The sequence below is a fragment of the Phyllostomus hastatus genome, unplaced genomic scaffold, assembly GCF_019186645.2.
Source record: "Phyllostomus hastatus isolate PE091 unplaced genomic scaffold, TTU_PhHast_1.1 phas_contig_86, whole genome shotgun sequence".
Lineage (NCBI taxonomy): Eukaryota > Metazoa > Chordata > Mammalia > Chiroptera > Phyllostomidae > Phyllostomus > Phyllostomus hastatus.
The window spans coordinates 63,362,743-63,385,805 of record NW_025333977.1 but is presented as its reverse complement, the minus strand read 5'-3'; the positions used below and the strand labels follow the sequence as shown (position 1 = coordinate 63,385,805).

Here is a 23,063-nt window from a genome sequence, read left to right as displayed (position 1 = left end):
TTTGAAAAAATTAGTATGACTTATTTATTGTTATGCACTCAGAATCAATTAATTTTCTATTTCTTATTGTTTTAGATACATTAAGAAATCAATTTTGTGGGAATACTGTATTTATTAGGCTTGTATTTGAACAACAAATTAATTCACTGTAACTGTATCTACAGGCTTTTACATTTGCATTTCCTCTCATTTTTTTCTAAAAATACAATATCACAGTAAAGTTTTTATCTTCAATATTCAGTTTTCATTTTTAAACTTTTGTGCACCACTTAATTACACATTAACAACTGCACACACTCTGTCAGTAAATACCAGCCGATGTGTGTAACTGTTTTCAGTAGAAACCACATTAAAATTTTTTAAAGTGAATCTAAGTAGGCACTTTATCTGGGGACCATGTGTCTCACAGACCAGCCATTTCTAGCTAAGGATACTGAAGTCAAAGTTACAGCAAATCTACTTCACAATGTTACCACTCATGCCAAACATAATATTGAAATACCAACAAAATGACTGTGTTATGCACAATACACTATAATTAACCTTGTAAATTCACTGTACTTAAAGCCCTGATATTTTGTAGTTTGGTGAAAAGAACCAAAGTGCTGAAAGCAAATGTGAAATTTGTTAAATGAATTTTTGGAAGCTTAAGTCATTTGACCTTTCCAGTTTAAACAACCTAATACAAGAGTTAGTCATTCTTGGACATGAGACATTACAAATAAACTGTCGAAAATAATAGTCATCATGTTCTGGGACATCCTGACTGAACCATTACAGTAAATTTTTCTGAAGTGTTAAAATGGATAAAATAGTAATACTTAGCCTCCTGAAATCCCAGGTAAAGCTGTGAATCAATCAATCACTCCTCTAATACCCCAGCACACACAAGGAGCAGGCCTCACAGCATGTTCCAGAAAGGACACAGGGAACTGGGCAAATTCTGCTCCAAGTTTCAGGGTTTAAATTTATACCATGACATAAAACGTTTTCATTTATATATTGATTTAAATATTCCATTTTTAGTGATGCATAATTCCCTTACCTTAATTTAATATTTACTCAGAAACACACAGGAAGTAAATTATGATTGATGACGGAGTAATCAGAGACCTGGAAGTGATGCCTTGGGCTTATCTCCTCAATATCTAAACAAGACTGTCTCCAAAGTCTGAGGCCAATTTCAGAATTTAAAACAGAGAGGCTAATACTTATTTCATCAAGGCGATTTGAAAAAGTTCACTTAAAAATGATGTAGCCCTTAATAGCTACAATTAAAAACTCAATGTGAGAACTTCTCCCTCTATACTTGGAAAAAAAAAGGTAGAAATGAAGACACTTAAAATAATAATAAGAGTATTGCATGCATAAATCCACATACTACTCATGACAAGTACCAATTATATATTTGACTGAACATTTTCATATATCATTGAAGGACTCCTGATTATCAGTCCTTCACTGATTTCTCTCTTTTGAATATTTTAAACCAAGTTTATTGTGTAATATGTATGTACTCTCACTCTCTCACTTTCTGCCTTATAATCTATTCTCTGCTTCCCTTTGTATCTATATGTACATCGCTATACTTATTTCTGCACTGCCCACTCACACAATGTTATACAATGGAATTTAAGTGCTATTACATCTCAATAATCATGCTGGAGCTTCAAACTTTGTGGCATTTGCAAAGTAGATAATTATTTGGCTCTGAATAAGAACTGGTCTTCCACATGATAAAGAAAAAATAATGTCACAAGATACTTCAAATATAAAGAATTCATAATGATATGGCATGTCTTGCTTTAAAAGAAATAATCTTGAACCAGGTTCATCAGATAAGTGAAACAAACTCCTACTTGAGTGTATTATTTGTTATTGAAAATCTATCCAATCATGGATAAATCTAAGTTCTAAATACACAATAATTGAAGATCGTTTTATTTAGAGTACAGAAATATTGTATATGAAAAGACAAATTGTGTACTGTTTAAATTTGATTTTATTTGTTTTATCCTTTTATTTGATACATAGTAAATACTTGGCCCTCGGTATACCCGGAACTTCCAAATAAGCCCTTTATTGATAACTAGCTGACTTTCCCTCACCACTAAGGCTTTATTCTTCTTATGACAAAATTTAACACTTCCTAAGTACTTATTATGTGCCAGAAACTGTGGTGAAACATTATTTCACTTTATTCTCTCAACGATACTATGAAGGAGATGCTATTGTATTTCTTGTCATCTCCAATTTATATGTGAGGAAATGAACCAGAGTGGTTCATTGCTTTGTGCAGAGTTACACCGTGATTAAGAAGTAGAGCCAAAATAAAATCCAGGCCTTCTTCTTTATACCATTTATCTTGATTATAGCAACGATGCTTCTGATCATTATTTTATATGGACGAAACATTGTAAAATATTTAACTGCTTAATACTTTACCCCAGTAAAGAGAATGTAATGTAAACATTTATTGAAATGTCAAGATCGCCTGGTTTATTTCACTTAGCATAATGCCCTCCAGTTCCATCCATGCTGTCACAAAGAGTAGGAGTTCCTTCTTTCTTTCAGCTGCATAGCATTCCATTGTGTCAATGTACTAGTTTTTTGATCTATTAATTTACTGATGGGCACTTAGGCTGTTTCCAGCACTTGCCTATTGTAAATACCATATGATCTCACCTATAAAAGGAACCTAATGAACAAAACAAACAAATAAGCAAAATGGAACCAGAGTCATAGGAACAAGGAACAGACTGACCAAGACCAGAGTGGGGAGGGGAGGTGATATGTGGGAAAGAAAGGGAAAGGTGTAGTCAAGGAACAGGTAAACGACCCATGGACATGGACAATAGGGTAGAGAATGACTGTGGGGGTGGGGTGGGACAGAGGGCAACAGGGGAAAAATTGGGACAACTGTAATAGAAGAACAATAAAATTTAAAAAAGGAAAGAAACCTCAGCGTCATGACTATGAATATTTCTACTTGCTTTCTGCACTCTAGAGTCCTGGGATGCACACGAGGTTTACTCGAGCATAGAACACTGTGGCCCCACAGGCACCCCAGGCAAATGCAATTTAAACAGCTGTGTTTGTTACCATAGTCCTTCCAGCTCTTGCCCCATACCCAGGCTACCAATTGTGATGTTTACCAAACTCACTGTATGTATTCTCTACCCATTTTCAACTTCAAAATTGTATTTTCCTACTGGCTTTGAAACTGAATCCCCCCAACAGGTTACAATTATGTATCTTAAGTAAGGTGGCCTTGATGTTGACATAAAATAAAAATATTCCTGGCGTAAAATTGTAGCATATTAGGAGATGTTTTCCACCCTGGATTCCTAGCTTAACAATTAGCAAAATGTGTTTCCTATAAAATCATTTTGGGGAAAAACACATCTTCCTTAGAATGTAGGCTACCATGGCCCAATTTTATAAGGTAGCACCCATTTAAAGTACATGATAACTACTAAGCTAAGAGAAACACAGACAGGTGTGAATGATTGAGATGTGTAAAATCTTACAATTGGTAGAATACGTAAAGTTCCATCTAGTCTACTTTCAAATCCAGTGTATTTTTAGAAAATTGTTGTAAACTTGCCAGAAGCCTTCAGAGGAAGCTCAGAGTGTCCTCTGAGGTTCATGGAACATATTCGCTGTGTTTCTTAGAAATAGAATGCACTAGATTATAAAAGGCATTTTTTTATATTACAATCATCTCAGCAACAGCACATAATTATGCCCCATAAATGACCAGCAAATGAACAGTAGCAAATAAGATATAATTGCTAAGTTACAACTCTTCTGATCTTTACACCTTAAAATAGATATTCCAGGATGGATAATTTCAGCTATAGGTAATTTGACAATTTCCAAATGACTTTTCATGTACAATTTATATTCTTAAAAGGAATACATTAATGTTTTAATTTGTTAATGCTTTTCTTTTGCTTTAAAGGGCGAAGATTTAAAGTTTAAATCTTCCAAATCACAGAAGACTTTTGTATTTGTGTATGGGAAGTTATGTTTTTTTTCTGTCTACCTCGTCAACATTTAAAGACTATTTAGAATGTATGGGCTTTATAAAGGTATCTTTATCTTTACTATAAACCTATGGCTCTTCTACCCTTCTTCCCTCTTCAGAGATTAAGGCAATTACTTTTTTGTTACTTACTCTTTGTAGCCTTTCTTTGAAAAAAAAAGGAAGTTATAAGATATAAAAGATGAACTGGTATAAGGCAAACTATGTGTTTTCTAGTATAGTAGAATTTGTTTTATCATTTTATTATTAACTATTTATTCTAATTTATCTACACCATTGAAGGTCTCAATATTTTATTTTTCAGTCAACCAGTAATTTCATCAGTTAAACATTTAGAGTATGTCTCTATTTTATGAAGTTTAATTTTAAATAGTTTTTATAGAAAAATGTCTATGTAGGCGAGATGCTATCATTCTGTAAAATAGTAAAAGGTGGGAGTATAGCAAAGCCCTAGATTTAGGTACTTCTATCTCTACCATGCATGCCTACATTTGAGAAAGTTACACATATTTTCCTGTTGCTTCACTTATAATACCTGTTACATATTGATATATTGCACATGTTAAAAAAGAAGAATACTAATAAATAAATAAGTTGTTAAGAGTCACATACAAGATGCATCTATTATGTACAGATTTTGAACTATATTCTGAAAGGATTTATGAAGGAGTGGAAGCTGCTAACATTAGGAAGACCACAATCTATAGCTGTAACAAAGCTTGCTTTTTTAATTCACTTTAAAAACAATTTAGTACCCATATGTTAGTGCCATAGTTAATGGTTTTCTCTTAATTCTAACTCTTAGATAATATTTCAGGACAAGGCATGCAGTCCCAAACTCTCTCATAGATATTAGATGTAATAGAACTATGGACAGAGGGAAGAAGAGGGGATGAGGGCAGTGGGGGGATGTGGTGGGCAAAGGGGGAGAAAATGGGGACATCTGTAATAGTGTAAACAATAAAAGTAAAGTAGAAAATGATATAAAAATATACAAATGTATACAATTATGTGACACAATCATTTCATGCTAAAGAATCTTACTGGATCTTTGTGGTGAAGGTAGAAATATATTAAGTCATGCAAAACAAATGCAATCTCAACAACCCTGCTGGGTAAATCTCAGGTTTATTACTGGACTATGAAAGCACAGAGACTGTCCTCTAACACTGAGCTGATGACTCTCTGCAATGCTGACCCGTGTCTGAAGTTTACAGCATGAGTCTGGCTATGAGCCAACAAGAACAATGTTTAAATTTCTTTATGGCAGCTCAATGAGCTTTCAAACGTTCATCTGCTTTACCTACTGTGCTTAATAAAAAGCAAGCCAATGCATTTTCTCATTTCCTTTTCATCGTTAATAAGAGCAACCATCAACCTTATGAAAGATACAGTCTGCTTTTACTTTTAGCTTCCTTTCTCCAGGAGCTCTGCACTGAGCACTAATAGAGCACCCTTATCCCAACCATCATCATTACACAGATTTGGATGTAAAGCAGTGTATGTCTTGTCACTAAAATATAACAACTATAAACAGTAAAAGCCCTAGCAAATCACGTCTGTCCTCGAGCAACATTTGAAAAGAGCTTTTACTAAAATAATGCCATAGTTGCTTTATACAAGCCTTTAAGAAAGCTTAAAAGGTTAAGAAATTTCTGACAGCAACAAAAAATTGTAATCTGTAATACCAATAACATTTTCAAAGGAAAAATAGTTTCATAAATGATTCTCATGCAAAACAATCTGATCAGTAACTTAGGGAATATCTACACTTGAAGCCACATTTATTTACCTAAAATGTGTAAACCTTATTAATATGTGTTATCTCTCCAAATTTTGTAAGTTACGTATATTATAACTTTGTATGCCATCTCATTTTAAAAGCAACAAAGAAATACAATAATTCACGCTGCAGCCCAATACTACCTGAAGTTGTTTTATATTTTAAAAATTTCTACACTTTTCTTAATTTGTTTTAAGAAATAAAGACCTTTTTTTTTCCTACTGTTGTTCAAGTACAGTTGTCTCCATTAACTACCACACCCCCCACCCAACCCATCCCCACCTCCCTTGGACCTACCCTTATTTGGCTTTGTCCATGTGTCCTTTATACATGTTCCTTGATGGCCCTTCCTCTAGTATCCCCCTCCCCACTCTCCTCTGGTGACTGTCAGTTTGTTCTTAATTTCAGTATTTCTGGTTATATTTTCCTTGCTTGTTTGTTTTGTTGATTAGGTTCCACTTATAGGTGAGATCATATGGTATTTCTCTTTCACCACCTGGCTTATTTCACTTAGCATAATGCTTTCCAGAAATAAAGATATTCTTATAGTTGGTATGTAATCTTATATTGGTTACATTATGTTCAGGTATACAATAGAGTGATTTGACATTTCCATACTTTACAATGTGATCACCCCAGTAATTCAAGTAATCATCTTTGATTTGTAACTTTATCATAGTATTACTATTTTCTCCTTCCCCTTCCACCCAAATAATCAATCTAAATTTATACCCAAAGAAACTAAAACAGAGAAACAAACAAATCCCCAATTAAGTAGAAGGAAAGAGATAATATAAATCAGAGCTAAAATAAAAAAGCAATTATAAGCAATTTTTAAATCACTTACAAGTAAGTATGCATATTATAGCAATTAAAAGTCTATGCATGCTGAATGTATATAACATATACATGTATATTTACATATGTATATATATTTTTATACTAGCAATGTTTACAAGCTTTTAAAAACCAGTATGTGTAGCAAATATGTCAGCCATCTCCAAAATTCATTCCCAATCTGCCACTTGGAGACCTGTCAAGCTAATAACGAAGCATATTGTGCAAGCATACACATTGGGCACACAGTGAGTGTCTTTCTGAGCCCTGGTTCCCTACTCACCATCATGTCCTATCAATCATGTCCTCGGCAACAGCAGGAGCAATGGGGAGAGAAGCAAAGGTAATTAGAGGCGTGATTTAGTTCCACATGGCCAGGAAATAAAGGCCAGAGATTCCCTGTTAAAACATCTTTGTGTTCACATTTTATGCAAATCTATATTGAAAAAAGAGGAAAGTGTTATGTAAATGAATATGAAGTTCCTGCCTTTTTAAAGAGCTAGTGTCAATCTTTTGATCTCAACTCCAACAACCAAATTTTCCAGCTATTCCTTTGGCAGTCAGAACTTGCTAATTTTCACCGTATGTTGACTTGCAAAGAAACATTAAATGAAAAATATTAACTTATTATATTATATTAGAGAAGGATTAGGTTTCAGAATTAGACAAACCCAAATTTACAGCCTGGCATTTTGATATGGGGCTAATTAGTAAGTCCTCTTAGCCCTGGTAAAATATGGCTATTAAAATTCACCTGGGAAGGGTATTGTTGAGGGTTTAGTGGTATGTTAATCAGGGCACACACTAGACAATCAGTAAATGGCACTTCTTGTATGTTTATGACTTACCCACAATTCAAGATAGACTAAACTCCTATAAAATAAATTTTAAAAAGTGAATAATAGAGTACAAAGGGAGTATAAAGGGAAAAATAAAATTGTGAGTTTAGTGTCAAAAAAGTATGTTGCAAGGGCATACCTGTTTTGGGGGTGTAGGAAGACACATAATTCTGTGAGTCTGTGAACACACAGAATTCTGTGAACTTCTATAAGGAGTGCAAACTGGATACCAGGACCATAACATGAATCAAATATGGAAAGCGAAAACAATTTAGTAGCTCAAGAAACACAACCACTCCTTTCACTGGAGCCAGAAGTAAATACCCACGATGGGGCTAAGAGAGGGGATTTGGTGAAAAGTACTAAATAGCATCCTCAAAAGCATCCTTACTTTAATTATAGCCCTGAGCTGCATGGGCTATTTCTGAAAATACCCTATGGTGGGCTTCGAGTTCTTACAGCTCCTAGGGAGGCTAAGTGACCACTGGTCATTCACAAGTGCTCTGTGCTCAACTTCCAGTTTCACAACTTACTAACCAGCTGTTACCTCAGACAACTGTCCAAGTTTTCTAAGCCTCTACTTTCCTCTTATGGAAAGTGGGGACATGATGGCACCTTCCTCATAGGTCACTGGGAGGACTGAATGAACTGTCAGGCTTAGTTACATGTAGAGGAGAGAAATGGCTATTTTAAAAAGAAACAGCTGATGTTGAGGTGCTGCTCTAATTTTCAAAGAATAAACAATTCTAGAACTAGCATAATAGGAAACTTTTATACAAAGACTATTAATACAATATGTGGTGTGATATAGACACATCTACCTATCATCTTTACATTAGTATCACATTACAGAAGAAAAGAGAGTCAAATGTCAGATTTGATTTCATGTCAGCACTTCAGAGTACCCTAAAAGGGAACTAACTCCATAGCAGCTGTTCAGACTCTTTGCATAAGGAAATACCCTCAATCTCCAAATGCTTTCTCCTTGATACTTCTTTCATTGCTCTGTTCACATTCTCTGTTCTTGCACTACTAAATTCAAGCCACTGAATGCCAGTCACTTTTCCCAGCTCCTTGCAAATAATAGTCTTCCCCTCTTTAAAAATTTACCTCAGGTCAATATTCCTGAATATTCTTTATTCTTTCTCCCAGATAAGGAATCTTAGTTTTGTTTTCATTTGTTTTTTGCAAGTATCACTTTCTAATGATCTAAATAATTAGGAGGATTTCATATGTCTTCAAAAATTATAGAAATTTCTAAGTAAATTCCAGAAAGAAAGAGTCCTCGAGTAACTCAGGTTTGAGCCAGGGTTCCAGTTTAGGCTCTGCTAAGCGCAATTTGAACTTTTAGCCTTAATTCATATCTCTCCCTAAAAAAGAAGTGATTCTAGAGTAAGGTTTCTCTACCTTGACATTATTGACATGTCTGACTGAAAGATTTTTGCTGATAGGCTGCCCTGTGGACCGCAAAATACGTAGCAGCAGCTCTGCCCTCTAAATGCTAGGTGCCAGTAGCGATCGCCTCTTGCAGCGTGCTAGCTAACGATGTCTGCGGACATTGCCAAATACCCCTTCTCATTTGACATTGCCAAATTTCGCCAGGGCTGAGAAGATTGCTCTAGGCTTTAAAATTCTGAGTGGCACAGTGAGAGAATTTGCATTAGCATTTGATTTCTAGTTATTTCCACCAAAACTAAGTTCTTTGAGGGCAGGCAAGTGTTTCTGTTTTGTTCAGTGCCACATTTCCAGTGACACCTGGTATAGTAGGCACTCATTAAACTTTTGTTGGCAACAATAAACAATGATGCAATATCTAACCATATAGAGATTGAAAACCCTCCATTCAAGATATCTTTGCACCAGGTTTTTCTTATGAATATTTTGCATGCTTTCATTTAACATAAATTTAGTTCCTATCGCCTTTAGAACATAGGATGCTTGAAAGCAAGAACTGTATTCTTCTTCTGTCCAATAACATATTAATTCTTTATGTCACTCAACTTTTACACATGCTGATTGATAGATTGAAATATTTCATCTTTAATATTGCAGCACCATATAGACAGCAAATAGACCCAAATCTCTGAAATATAGATTTTCTTCTCTAATGAGTATCAAACATGCAAAAATACTCCTTTCTAACCAATTACATACACATACTCATTTCTAAGTTTCACAGCATGTTCTTTATGCATTAATTCAAGAATGGTATCACCTCAACTTATAGCATATATGCTTTGCCTTTCCTAGTTGAAAGAGTCTTCATGTCAAAAGGCAACAGCTGCTCTCAGTCACCACATCCAAGTCTCACCTTCACAGCACTACAACTGACCACTGAGCAGAGAATTCAGGAGTATTTACATTCAGGTCTTTTGCTATTAGAAGTCATTCTTGCTTCTTATTTGTCTTTTTATAATACAAAAGTCTGTGGCTGATTATATGAGAGTTTTTATGACTTTCATGATCTTGAATCACCTTTGGGATCTGTAAGTTTCCTTTCTCAGAAAGAAAAAAATCTGTGTTAGAAATTCACATTGTGATTGTGTTTCTAAAGGACAATCACCAGCTACACATCTCAGAGGACTATCCAAACAGTAGTGAATCGTAGAATGACCAAAGTGTATGATAGATATTGTTTTTACTGCTATTGATTCTGTTCCCTAAAAGAGTCATCCATAGTGATTATAGAGTTATCTGCCAACAGGATGTCTGTTCACACCTGGAATGTGAAAAGTGACAACACAGATCATACATACACTCTGTCCAGTCATACGATTCTTTCCAAATGGCTTTTACTTTAAGAGCACTTTCATCAAATATTATCAAAACTCATACTTCTCTCTACAATTGTTCTCCATTAAAGTTTAGGGCCAGCTGTCAGAGCTGTAATGTAAACCCTTATTAGCTCTTATAAGTTCTGCTCTGGAACTAATAAGGGATTGTCAAAACTCCATACACAGACCTAAGTGGAGGGAGAGATCACAGGAAAGAAGGTGGAAAGTGTTCGATGAAGCTGTACTGGCAAAGCAATCATTGTGGAACTATTACTGATGCATTTCACAGGATCTGAGAATCTCAAGAGGGAGGAAAAGCTCTAGTTCTGTTTATTTTGCAGAGGGTTTGATTTCTCTTCCTCTGGGAGAGGTCGACTAAAAACAATGAAACAAATGATTGGAAAATTTAATAAAATATCAGTAATCTTCTTTAGAGTTAGTACATGCATTCTGAAAAATTACATGCATTTTCTAAATTTTAAAACTTCGAAATGTGACAATATCTTAATAGCTAAAGGACACATGGACAAAGCCAAAGGGGTCAGGATTGAGTGTAGGAGGTGGGGATGGCTTGGATGGATGGGAGTGGTGGGAAAAAATGAGGTAATTGTTGTTTAACTAGACTTACTGCAGTGATCATTTTTAATATATACAAATATAAAATCATTATGTTGTATACCTGAAACTAATATGTTAATTATTCCTCAATAAATGTAAAAAATGCAAAAGAAAAAAGTTTGAAAAATCAAAAATGAGTATTTATAAAAGCCATAGATTATATAATACATAAGCTTTAAAAATTATGTTTAATCAAATGCCATCCAGCAAAAAAGAACCAAGAAAGACTGTTTCCATAAACCCCAAAGTAGTTTAAGTTAAAGAAATAAAAATTGAAATGAAATTTCAAGACTTCCTGCAGAGTCTTACTAGACTTGGTAGTAAATTACCATGGCAGATCCATGAGCTATATGGCAGTGTTATTTATCAAGATGCCAAACTCAGTTTAATTTTTATATACTCAGAATAACAAATATCCCTTCTCTCACAAATAAGTAGGCATATATGTGACTTTTCCTTGGAAGGTTCTCATTACTTTTCAGATGAGTTTATATTAATAGATACTTAGTGAATGGTATACAAAGCTTCAATGATGGAAACAAGTTATTTCAAGTAAAATAAAACCTATTTTCCATTTTGCAATTAGACATATATTTTTCATGTCTTAGATTTGCTCAATGAATATTGTTCTGGGAAGCTTAATCCATATTTACACATACATTTAAACAAATAAACCACTCAATTGGCAAATTATTTGTGTTCTCCAAAGACTATACTTTTGACATATTGGCATTACCTAAATGATTATTTGAACCAAGTCAGTAATGGCCTCTGAAAGTTCACAGAACTTAAAGATGTAGAAAATAGCACTTGGTCAAAAGCAGGTACCCTATAGCTGTTTGATAAGGGCCAACTGTGAACTGGGTTAGAACCTTAGGAAAATACCTGAATGTTGACCTATAAAACATTCTTCCAGGTTATGATAAAGGGTGGTAAAGTACCTACTAAAAGAGAAAATGTCTTACTATATTTTCCTCTTTGAACAATAAAATTAAAATTAATACAGTTATATAACTAAATTAACCCATGTAAAGTACAAGAATACAATTTTACTAAAACACTATAATTCTTATTCAGTTGTAATTCTGTGTTAGAATGTTACTAGCATTTATAGTAACATTCTATAAATGCTGCCTGTGATTTTTAAGGTCTTTTATGGTAGTTCATGGCTGATCATTTAACTTGTTCTTATTCATTATGAGGTATTTAAATGGTTAGATAGGAATTTGTTCTACTCCCTAAATTTAAGGACAGGCATATCTTTCCTAAATATGTTTGCAATTAAATTGTCTCTGACTGCTCAAAATAATCTGATTTGTAGTATACACAGAACAAAGAATTCACATTTCTTCCTAGTATCTTAAACATGTAAATTCATGGTTTAAATTTATACTATTTTTTTCTATATGGACTCAAAAATAAACTACATACTTTAAGTCACAAACAAAATATGCTCCCTTAGTTTTCCTTTCTTTTTCATATTTGAAAGGAGTTTTTACTTAATTACTGTTTAGATAGTACATCGACAACATTTGATTGAAAGTTCCCAGTAATATCACACAGTAATCATGAAAGCACATTTGACATTTACTTCATACAATTTATATTGTTTTCTCTGTTACCTTTTTTCCTATTTGAGTGATTCTTAAGTATGCATAACAAATACCCGAAATAAATTAAACCTACACAAAGTGGATTGACAAAAAGTTCCTTTCTTTTTTCTGTACCATGGCTCTAGTAATGTTAGTTGTCCTTAATTCCATTCAAAACAATTTTGTTAGATTGTATTCCAATAGCTGTCATATCAGTAAGCATTTAAAAAACTCATCATAATTGGTGAGTTTTTATGCAACACTTTTAATATTGAAGAAAGAAGAGGCTATGCAACATTTTCATCATATTATGCTTTATTATTTCAAGAAAGGTAAAAATGCAACTGAAATTCAAGAAAACATTCATGCAGTATATGGAGAAGGTGCAGTGACTGAGTGAACATGTCAAAAGTGGTTTGTGAGTGTCGCAGGTTCGATTCCCAGCCAGGGTACATGCCTGGGTTGTATAGGCCATGACCCCCAGCAACTGCACATTGATGTTTTTCTCTCTCTCTTTCTCCTTGCATTCCCTCCCTAAAAATAAATAAAATAAAATCTAAAAAAAAGAGAAAAGTTTAAAAAAAAGTGGTTTATGAGGTTTCTTGATACTATTGATATTTTGGTCAAATATTTCTTTTCTGTGGGACTGTCTTATGCACTGGAAAATGTTTAGCAGCACTCCTGGCATCTATTGACTAGAAGCAATAGTGGGAGATAGCTAACATACTCAAAATATCCAAATCAATAAATTATTGGTGAAAATGAAAAAAAAAATGTGTTTTATTTTACAGAGAAAACTAAATGGATTTTTGATCAACCCAATATTTTATTTACTTCATTATTTATTTTTGGCTCACATAGTTTTTGCAAAGACATTATTTATTGTTAGATCCTTTCCAACTATCTAGTCTTTCATATAATTATTGTTATTGCAGAACACAGTATAAACTAGTTGAAGATTTAATATGTTTGAAATGTGGCATTTTTATTTTATTTTGTTACTGTTGTTTGCTTGTTTCCTAAACTATATTCTCTCAAATCAGTTAAAACCTGAATATCTCACTGGGTATACAATATAAAAATGTCCATCTATAAATTCAAGGCTGCTTTTGAAAAACCAGTGGAAAGACCTGTGCTAGAAACAATAAGCAACTGAGACATGTACCAGATGGGAAAAATCAAGAGCTGTTTAGGAGAAGGAAAAGAAAAAGAAATGCTAACAATAAGAGAATAGAAGGAATATCACCTACGATTGAATAGAATAAGAATTTAATGAAACGAAAAATGAAGTCTCCTAAGGAAAAAAAAAAACCCTGATTGAAAAAAGGTGGACCACCAATGATGGAATAATGAATACATAATTACATAAATTTATTATAAGATATTTTCTCTCCCTCAAGGTGTCTCTAAAGTCTAAGGTTTAAGTTAAGACACAGAATAGTAAAAGGATAAGTTTGTCATATCTAAATATTTTAACCAAAATTAAAACAAGAAAGCAAGGAAGGCAATATATTCCAATAAGGCTGATGACTGACAATAAAAATGAGCTCATATACCTTTTATCCCATGCCAGATACTGAACAGTGGGCTAAAAATCAAATGTGTTGGAAATTCTAAGGGTACATTTCATGCATGAGAAAACTGAGGTCCAGAGTAGTTAGCCACACACAACTGGTTAGCAGCGTCCCTGATGCTCTTGAGCCCAAGCATCAAGATACCAGCAACCAGCAAACTTTGCTACATAGACAATTAAATAAAAACTCAAATTTGAGAACAAACTTGGAGAAGTTCTCTGCATCATGTTAATGCTGCCAAACTTATTTTATAAATTGGTGAACAGACACAGAAATTTGTATAAATCAAAGGTTTTTATAGCTATCATAAAGCTGTCATAACATATATGTTTAATTTATTTAGAAGTTAGAGTATGACTTACAAGTGGCATACTTTTATTTAAATAAATTCATTTGTTTGAAAAGTCATGGGTGCGTAACAGCTAAAGGCAAAGTAGAAATAGAGGGCTATTGTTTCACACTTGGAAGAAAACAAATAACATTTCATAATTCCAGGTAAAAAACCTGATAATTTCAATACAGTAATTAAAAGATGAATCCATAATTTAAGAACTAATTGTGTAAAATTAAGGAACAAATTTCAGCATCTTAATAAATAGATCTCTATTTTTATAGGTATGGAACTATTGGTAATTGATTTTTGCAAGCCAGAAAAATCAATATTCACCATAAATTTATAACAGAAAAAGTATTCTCTCAGGTATATAAAATCATACTGCTTTATTTCATGTACTCTGTATATGTACACTCATGTACACTGTAACGACAATTCATATAAATCTGATTGTAACTTGTTGGAACTGTATGTGCTCCAATAGTCAAATTCTTTTCAAATTAGAAACATGAACATCTTTATATGCAAGTCATTTTGAAAGGTCTTATGAATTCAAAAATAAATAATATAAAATATACTCTCACAAGAATTTACAGTGTAAAAATACAAAGTTGTATAGAAATCTCCCAGTATTTATTTACTCAGTAATTATCTACTTGAGAATTTAAGTATAATCTGCCAGGTTCTGGGCACAAAGTTCCTACAAAGATGTGGCCCATCTTCTCAAGCACCTTCCAGTCTTAGAACAACTGGAAAGAAAATGCTTCTAAACTCATTAAAACAAATGAACACTCTGCAGTTCTAGAAGGTACATGTAGACTCAGAAGGTTTTAAGAAACGTCTGAAAATTTAAATTTTCTCTAGCTGTTCTGTCAGAGCAAGCAGAATCTCTAAATCAGTCTGTTACTGAAACCTTGATGGCTTCTTTGAGACAGTTTCTGAACTGACAGAGAAATAAATGGAGAGTAAAAATGGGTATTGTTAAGTCCTAGGTGAAACAAACATAATTATGAATAATCCTCAAAAAGTCTAGATGTCTTCATACATCACATCAAACACACTTTTCTATAAACCTGCTAAAGTGCAAGAACAAGCAACAAAGTTAGCATTCCACAATGAATGCACAGAGATAAAGCACAGAGCAACAGATTCTTCAGTGACATTAATAAGGTATTTGGTACATTAAGTCTAAACAAAGTTTGTAGGAGCAGGGATATTTATAGTAACCTCCCTGTGTTTGCTTCAAATGTAATTAATTGACTACATAAAAAGCCATTAGCAGTTCCCTTTATTTTCTTCAAACTGAATCAAAGCAGATAACATAATTCATTAGTCAGTATTAAAAAAACATAAAGATCATGAGGTTTCCTTGGAATTAATGTGAAATTTCCCCACACCTCCAATCTTAGAAAGTGAAAAGAATTATGCCAGGATGTGCAATAAGAAGTATGAAATAAATTACGTAAAAAAAGATAGTCGATGATTGAAAGCAAATAGCAGATGATTTACATTTATATGTTTAATTTTTAAATCTTATCTTTTTAAAAGTAGGTTTATGGATATCTTATAAAAACAGCTCGACCTGTTTGACTACATATTCAACATCCTGAAAGTTTGCCCAGATTTCAGAAACATGGCCCAAATGAGGTTTGAGCCACACACACAGTAAATTAAGAGATACCACAATTTTTTACTCTGTCATTAAATAGAGAAATGACTTTCTTAAACTAAAGCCATATTTTGAAACTATATATCAAAGAAACTGTGAGAAAACCAAGTCTGATACATTATTTCTTACTTCTCACTAATTTTACCCTTATTAGTTGAAGCATGTATAGTTATTTTTAAATGTGTATTTCTGTTTCACCAAATTTATTGTAATAAGTATTTTCTATTTTCCTGGAGCTACCTTTTTTCTGCATTTCAAGTTTGCTTGGCATGCAATTTCTGATCTTTTACCAACATTTCTTTCACTGCTCCATAATTTTCTTCCTCTAACTAGTCCTTGAAAGAGAAAACTGCACCATTTTCTACTCTTATTTTCTCATGTTTTCTAGATAGCAAAGAAAAGAAAGTAGCAACAGAAAGCATTTATTGTTGAAAATGTTAATTTCCCATCAAACGTAGATTCCCATATCAATATCCTCTTCCTCATCAATACTCATACCTTGTCTTCAGTTTAAACTATTATTAACTCTGTTTAGTAATTCATTTAAAACTCTATGTTCCTTTGGAGGCAGAGACCAAAACATTTTACATTTTAAGACACATTCATTTGCACACACACACTGTCACATTTTTTAATTACCAGCTAAACTAATTTAGCAGTGATAATGCTCATCTTTGTTTTTCTATTGTCTGACAGGATTTGAACATATTAAAGGCTAAATAAATGTTTAATAACTGAATAAATTATTAAAGGGTATTGTTTACTTTTTCTCATTTTATTTTTTAATTTAATTTATTGGGTTGACATTGGTTAATAAAATTATATAGGTTTCAAGTGTACAATTCTATAATACATCATCTGTACCTTGTGTTATGTGTTCACAATCTAGTCTCCTTCCATCACTATTTATACTTCCTTTATCCTCATCAACCTCCTCCCGTCTCCCTTTTCCTCTGGTAATGACTATACTGTTGTCTGTCTCTATGAAATCTTTTTTGGTGTAATCCCTTCACCTATTTAACCCAACCTCCTTCCCTCTGAAAGCTGTCTGTTTTTGTTCTGTATCCATGAGTCTGTTTCCATGAGTCTGTTATCCACTTTGTCAGTTTGTTTATTTTGTTCCTTAGAATCACCTAACACCTGCTAACATGGTTATCATCAATAAATCAAAAAACAACAAGTGTTTGGGTTGATGTGGAGAAAATGGAACCCTTATGCATGCACTTGGAGGGAATGCAGATTGGTGAAAGCACTGTGGAAAAGAGTATATAGTTTCCTCAAAAACTTAAAAATAGAATTGTCATATAACCCAGTGATTTCACATCTGGGTATATATTCAAAGAAACCCAAAACACAAATTTGAAAGACTATATGCACTCCTATGTTCACTGCAGCATTATTTACAGTAACCAAGAACTGGAAGAAGCCCAGGTGTCAATCAGTAGGTCAGTGGATAAAACAGTTGTGGTACATTCATTCCCCAATGGAATACTACTCAGCCATAAGAAGGAATTCTTACTTTTGTGACAAAATGGATGGGCCTATAGAGTATTATGCTAAGTGAAATAAGTCAGTCAGAGAAGACATGTTCCATATTATTTTAATTTTTCTCATTTTTGAAAAAATGGGTTGTTGTGAAAGTTTGCAGTATATATAGGAGTAGATCAATGTCATGGTCAGAATTCTGGTCCTATATACAAAGACAATCTTGGTATTACATATAGTTCTGAAAGTAATGGATGTTTTTAAATATAAAATATGTTTATTAATATATTTTCCTATCAGAGATTGGTGCATTTTCATCATTTAGTTACTTTCCTAAATATCCATTTATAGTGGAATAGATAATTCAGAATATTTCATTCCTGAAGTCAGAAAACACCCCAGTTATGAAATGTACTCCCTGCTGCCACCCCATACATAAGGCCTCCCTGTGGAACAAACACCAAAGTCTAATTGGATTTTTCCACATTTTGAGATTTTTGAGATAATGATTCAATAAACAAATTACAAACCTCACCTTCTGAAATGCGTAAGCTGTGTAAAGTCATTAGCCTTTTCTCTCTACACCAGAAGTTTCTAAGCCTGAGTCCAAAACTCAATTCAAAGGCTTCTCATTATTAATGAACAATTTCCATTATATAATTTTGAAATACTCAAAACTAATCTCTTTTTCCCCTACATTACCAAGACACATTTGTAGCCCTGGTAGAAGATTTATTGGTCTGTTTTGCACAAAAATTATTCATTTTTGTAGCTATCTTTCATACAAGATTGTGAGCTCCTGGAAGGCAGATACAATGACTTATTCATCTATGTTTCCCCTGTGTCTGGCACATTATTAATTTGTATTAATAGATGGTCAACATTATTTATGGAATTAAATTTGGTAGACTTTTTAATGCCTAAGGTGCACGGCAATCCACATATCCAGATTTTATTAGATTAGGCTAAACTTAATCTTCCCATGGTATGACATTTCGGCTAACAATCTTCCTTAAAAATCTAGAACCTTGTCTTAACATATTCTTAGCTACTTTGTGCCAACTCTTTGTGGCCCTACTCATTCTTCAACATATAGTACTTTAACTCCAGTGGAATTTGTGTCCTTGTGGGTTTCCTAGCCTCTGTCACCACCAGACCGAATCATAAGGAAGCAGTGTGGGCTGTGGTCACAGCTGCAGACTTTGGAATCAGACTGCCCGATTTCAGACCCGACTCACACTCACTTGTTAAGGAACTTAAGGAAAGATATTTCAACCACCAAAACTCTGTTCTCATTTTTTACATAGAAGTAATAATAGTGTGTATTAAGAGGTTGTTTTAAATGGAAAATGGAATAACTCATAAATATTACTTAATTTAGCACTGTGTCTGGCATCAAATAAGTGCTTTATAAATGTTTTTAAAAATTTTGAAATCTTAATACAGTGTTTGAAATGAAGTACGTTTTATTAAATGTTTGTTGAAGTAAAGTAAAAGATTCTCATTGTCCAATTTTAGGCAACTGAAAGCTATGATTACTTATAATTGTGTTAAAAAATTCTCCTGATGTATTTAAAATCCATCTATATGTTCAGTCCAAGTAGTGGGTATATCAAAGTATTGTTCTATCTCTTTTTTAAAAGAGTAACATAATGTTTTTATAAACAAAAAAGCAAACTAAGACTGAACTCACAAAATATATGTTTATTTAGCTACTATTCATATTTTACTTTTTTGTGCCTGAATTGAAGTACTTACGATCACATACTGATTTGTAAGAATCACAGAAAGCTATTCTGATCAGCCTATAAGCTTATTAAAAACCATCTAAAAACTAAAAGTTAAGAAAGAAAATTGTAACAAATCCTAGCACCACCACTGACCACAAAAACAAATGGCAAGCCTCAAGCTGTGCTGGTCTACACTATCACAGATTCAAGGCTGCGGGACTGATGTGTGTGTAATGGATTTTCAAGACATAATAAAGTGTATATGAAGCTGACATTAAAATTAGTATTTGTTAAAATCAAAGTGGTTTATACTCAATATGGCACACAATTCAGAACAAAGTAGAATACTTGGACACCTTGTCTAAGAAGGATTTGTTGATTATGAAGAGAAAGGAAACCGAAATGTACCCGACAGCAACAGCAAATGTCCAGAAATGACCATAAGAACATGTTCCACCTTCAAATTACATGACTTAAGTATCATCCTTTTTTTAAAATTCCAACCACATCCCACTTTACACACCATCTCTAATTCTACTAAATTGTTTTATTGATTTATTTTCAAAATATTTTCTTAGAATATGTTATATTTATGCATATGCATCTCTTATTCTGAAACCAGTATTTTTAAATGCTGAGAAAGTCAGTAACATAGTGTTTTTATAGTGAAGTTATGCTATTGATGTCCTTCAATGTAATGGTTAGAGGATGTAAAACTTTGACATACATGTTTTCTCTAGGAGTAATTTGATGTGGAATGTTATTGAATAGCACAGTAGTTTTAAAAAAAGTGGTTCAGTAAATTAAGGTGAGGTTAGAAAAGTGGTAGGTAGCAATTCTGAATTTATTGTGAACATTCTGAATACAACTTAATGATACTCTTTAGAAAAAAATATTCTACTAAAGTGTGTCTATAAGACAGCGTGTGTGACGAACAAATCATTTAAATGCTTTGCTTCTATTAGCACTTTTATGTGAGTCTACCTCACTGATACTTATTTTCCGGTTCTTATAACTATAAATGAGATATAAAGCACTACATTAAATCATTTAAAATCCAAACATCTAATGATTAGGTTTCTTGCTCAATGGACTATTTTATGAGATGGTGCTGCTTTGAATTGATACATATTGTTAAAATGGAGACACATCTATTCCTCTGGGTATGAGTATCAGACACTGGTTCCATAGGCAAGGGATGGACAATTTTTAAAATTCCTCTTGAGCTAAGCCTTAAACATTTTATTTAAAATTAATCTCCCAAATATCATATCACAAATAATATCATGTTAATAAAATACAATTCAAAGTGGAATATGAAGGCTATTTAGACCTCTCTCTCCTCTCATGTATATAAGCAGAGTTGCTAGTGTGTTGTTTCAATTACAGAACTTTCAAAACTGTACTTTGAAATAGTATTTTAATGGTGCTTGCCAAAGATCTAAATAATACTGAGAAGTATGCGGCTAGAGTGTACCATTTGTTCTTATTAATTTTTTTTCTGTAAACTATGTCATTAGTCAAAAGTAAAATGTCACGTTCTGTTCAAATTGTTATTGAAAGGTAAATTTATGTATAAAGTATATTAATTTCTCCCCCATGGACTAGAAACTTACTGAATGGCCATAAGCAGAATACTAAACTCAATTTCTTTGGCAGAGTATAATAACAAAGGTGTTAAAATAGACTAATTCTAAAGAATAGGTACTTAACTTTTCCTATGCATTTATACATTTAAAATTTGAATGCATAGGAAAGGACTATTTTTTCTGTGAGACAGAAAAGCATAAACCTAGTCAACAGTACTATCTAATTCTGTTAGAATTAGATTACCTGAATGTCAATGATGTTTCTTGTCTCTACATAAAAATGACAGAAAAAATATGTTTTCTTAGAGTTATACTACTATAGTCATTATATAGTAGGAAAAAACTTAAAAATAGCATATCTAGCACCTCTAGTGGGGTGTACCCCAGCACCACATACTCAAATATGTTGATATTTCTAAAACAAACTATGTTTATCCCACATCAAGTGGGATAAATTTAGTCTATAAATAGACTGTGCTCAGTTTAAGGCATGCTTTCCTGCCAAGTGAGTGCAAGCTAAATGCATTTCTTTCAATGACTCTATGATAAACTCGCAGGTGAGAACTGCCACTCTAACAAAAAGAAGGAAGACTTACCTTGGCATACAAAACCTCTTTCTTCATACCCAGCGTTGCATGAACACTTGCCAATGGGTACAAGCCATTCGCCTTCTGTACTGCAGTACATCCTGGGAGGATCATCCTCCTTGGAATTGTTAACACAAGAACCCCTGACCTCCACCAGGGACTGGGAATCCATGGGTACGGTGTCTGGAAACATAGCCAGATTCTTCACTATAAATGGGCACTTTTTGAAGTACACTCTCACGGACACCAAAGCAACACAGGCCCCCACGTCTTGAAAAGCCAAATAAAATCCCTTTTTGTTAACAGGACCTACTTCTCTAACTTCAGTGTTGAGTTTAAGAATACGATCCCCAAGATCCATTTGAGTGAAACTTTCATCAGCTGCAATGGTATCGATCTTTGTAAACTGATGCTCCCGGAACTTGACCCCATGATCGTCATCAGACTCCATGTAGTACAGGTTGAAAGTCTCCTTGCAAGTTCCCAAAACAAATGGGATGCTATTACAGTCCCGTAAGGTGAACTTGAGCTCCACGTAGATCTTCTGAGCTGAGTTCCTGGGGACCCAGTTTGTCCTCAGCCAATTATTTTGGCTGTGCTCCATCACATTGCACACCTGGTATGTCCTGATGGGTGTGTAATGCTCATCAACACCACTAATTTCTTCCCACTGAAGAAACAATGGACAAAAAAAAAGAGTTAATTAAATAAGTTAAGTATAATGAATAAATAATAAATAAGACAAGGGTGTGAATGGTGTCACAGAAAATACAAAATAAGCAAAAACTTTAGTGTTACCCATTAAAGGTTGTGATGTAGAGCAATGCCATAACATTCTTGTTTTAAGTTTTCATTATTTGCAAGGTTCTCTGAGCTCATTGGCATATGGTGATTTATAATTTAGATGAACACAATGTGAAGTGCATTGCTGTTTGTGGGATATTCAGGGAAAAGGTTGCTTAGCATTTCATTAGACCTAGCCAAATATTCCAGAATTAAGGCCTCAAATCAGGCATCTTCAATAACACTGTAAAATGGTTTTGTTGTATAGTTTTGTATTATATTTTACTTCTTTGTTTATTATTTAAAAAGAATGAACATATGATTGCATAAATTCATCTTTATTAACTGTCTGCCAATTTGGACGATGTCTTGGTAAAACCAATACATGGTGAAGAAAAATGAGCCTAAATGATGTAATTACCATGTATCTTCATGTATGACATTTTAAACATAGTCATTTAAAGGAATATGTGTTGGTGGGCTATGCAAGAAAATTTGTAGTAAAAATATAAACATACCTTATTTCACCCTCCAGCATTCAGTTTTACACAAACAAGAAGTAAATGGCTATTTGGGTTGTTGCTGATATTAACAGTTAAGTGTCATTGTAAAAACACTTAAAATGTTTCAAGACTTTTTTTAGAAAAGTGAGTCCTTGCTTTGATCCTTAGAACATGTTTTGAGATTTTAAGCTAGCATCAGATAGTTTATGTTACTTACAATTCTACAATTATACCCATTTTGCCTACTGCTGCCAGCAAGATACATCTTGTAGCACGTCATTCTTGAATTCAAAGTCTTCCATGGTTCCCATTACCTGT

General features: G+C 33.4%; 1 protein-coding gene across 3 annotated transcripts in view; it reads right to left on the bottom strand.

The window, feature by feature from the left end:
* Positions 1-23,063, bottom strand: part of EPHA3 (EPH receptor A3) — a 338,848-nt gene that overhangs the window by 220,016 nt on the left and 95,769 nt on the right. For all 3 annotated transcript variants that reach the window (XM_045851756.1, XM_045851757.1, XM_045851758.1), the window contains exon 3: positions 21,469-22,129. In XM_045851756.1, coding sequence (XP_045707712.1) covers positions 21,469-22,129 — 661 coding nt within the window. The remainder of the gene's footprint in view (positions 1-21,468; positions 22,130-23,063) is intronic.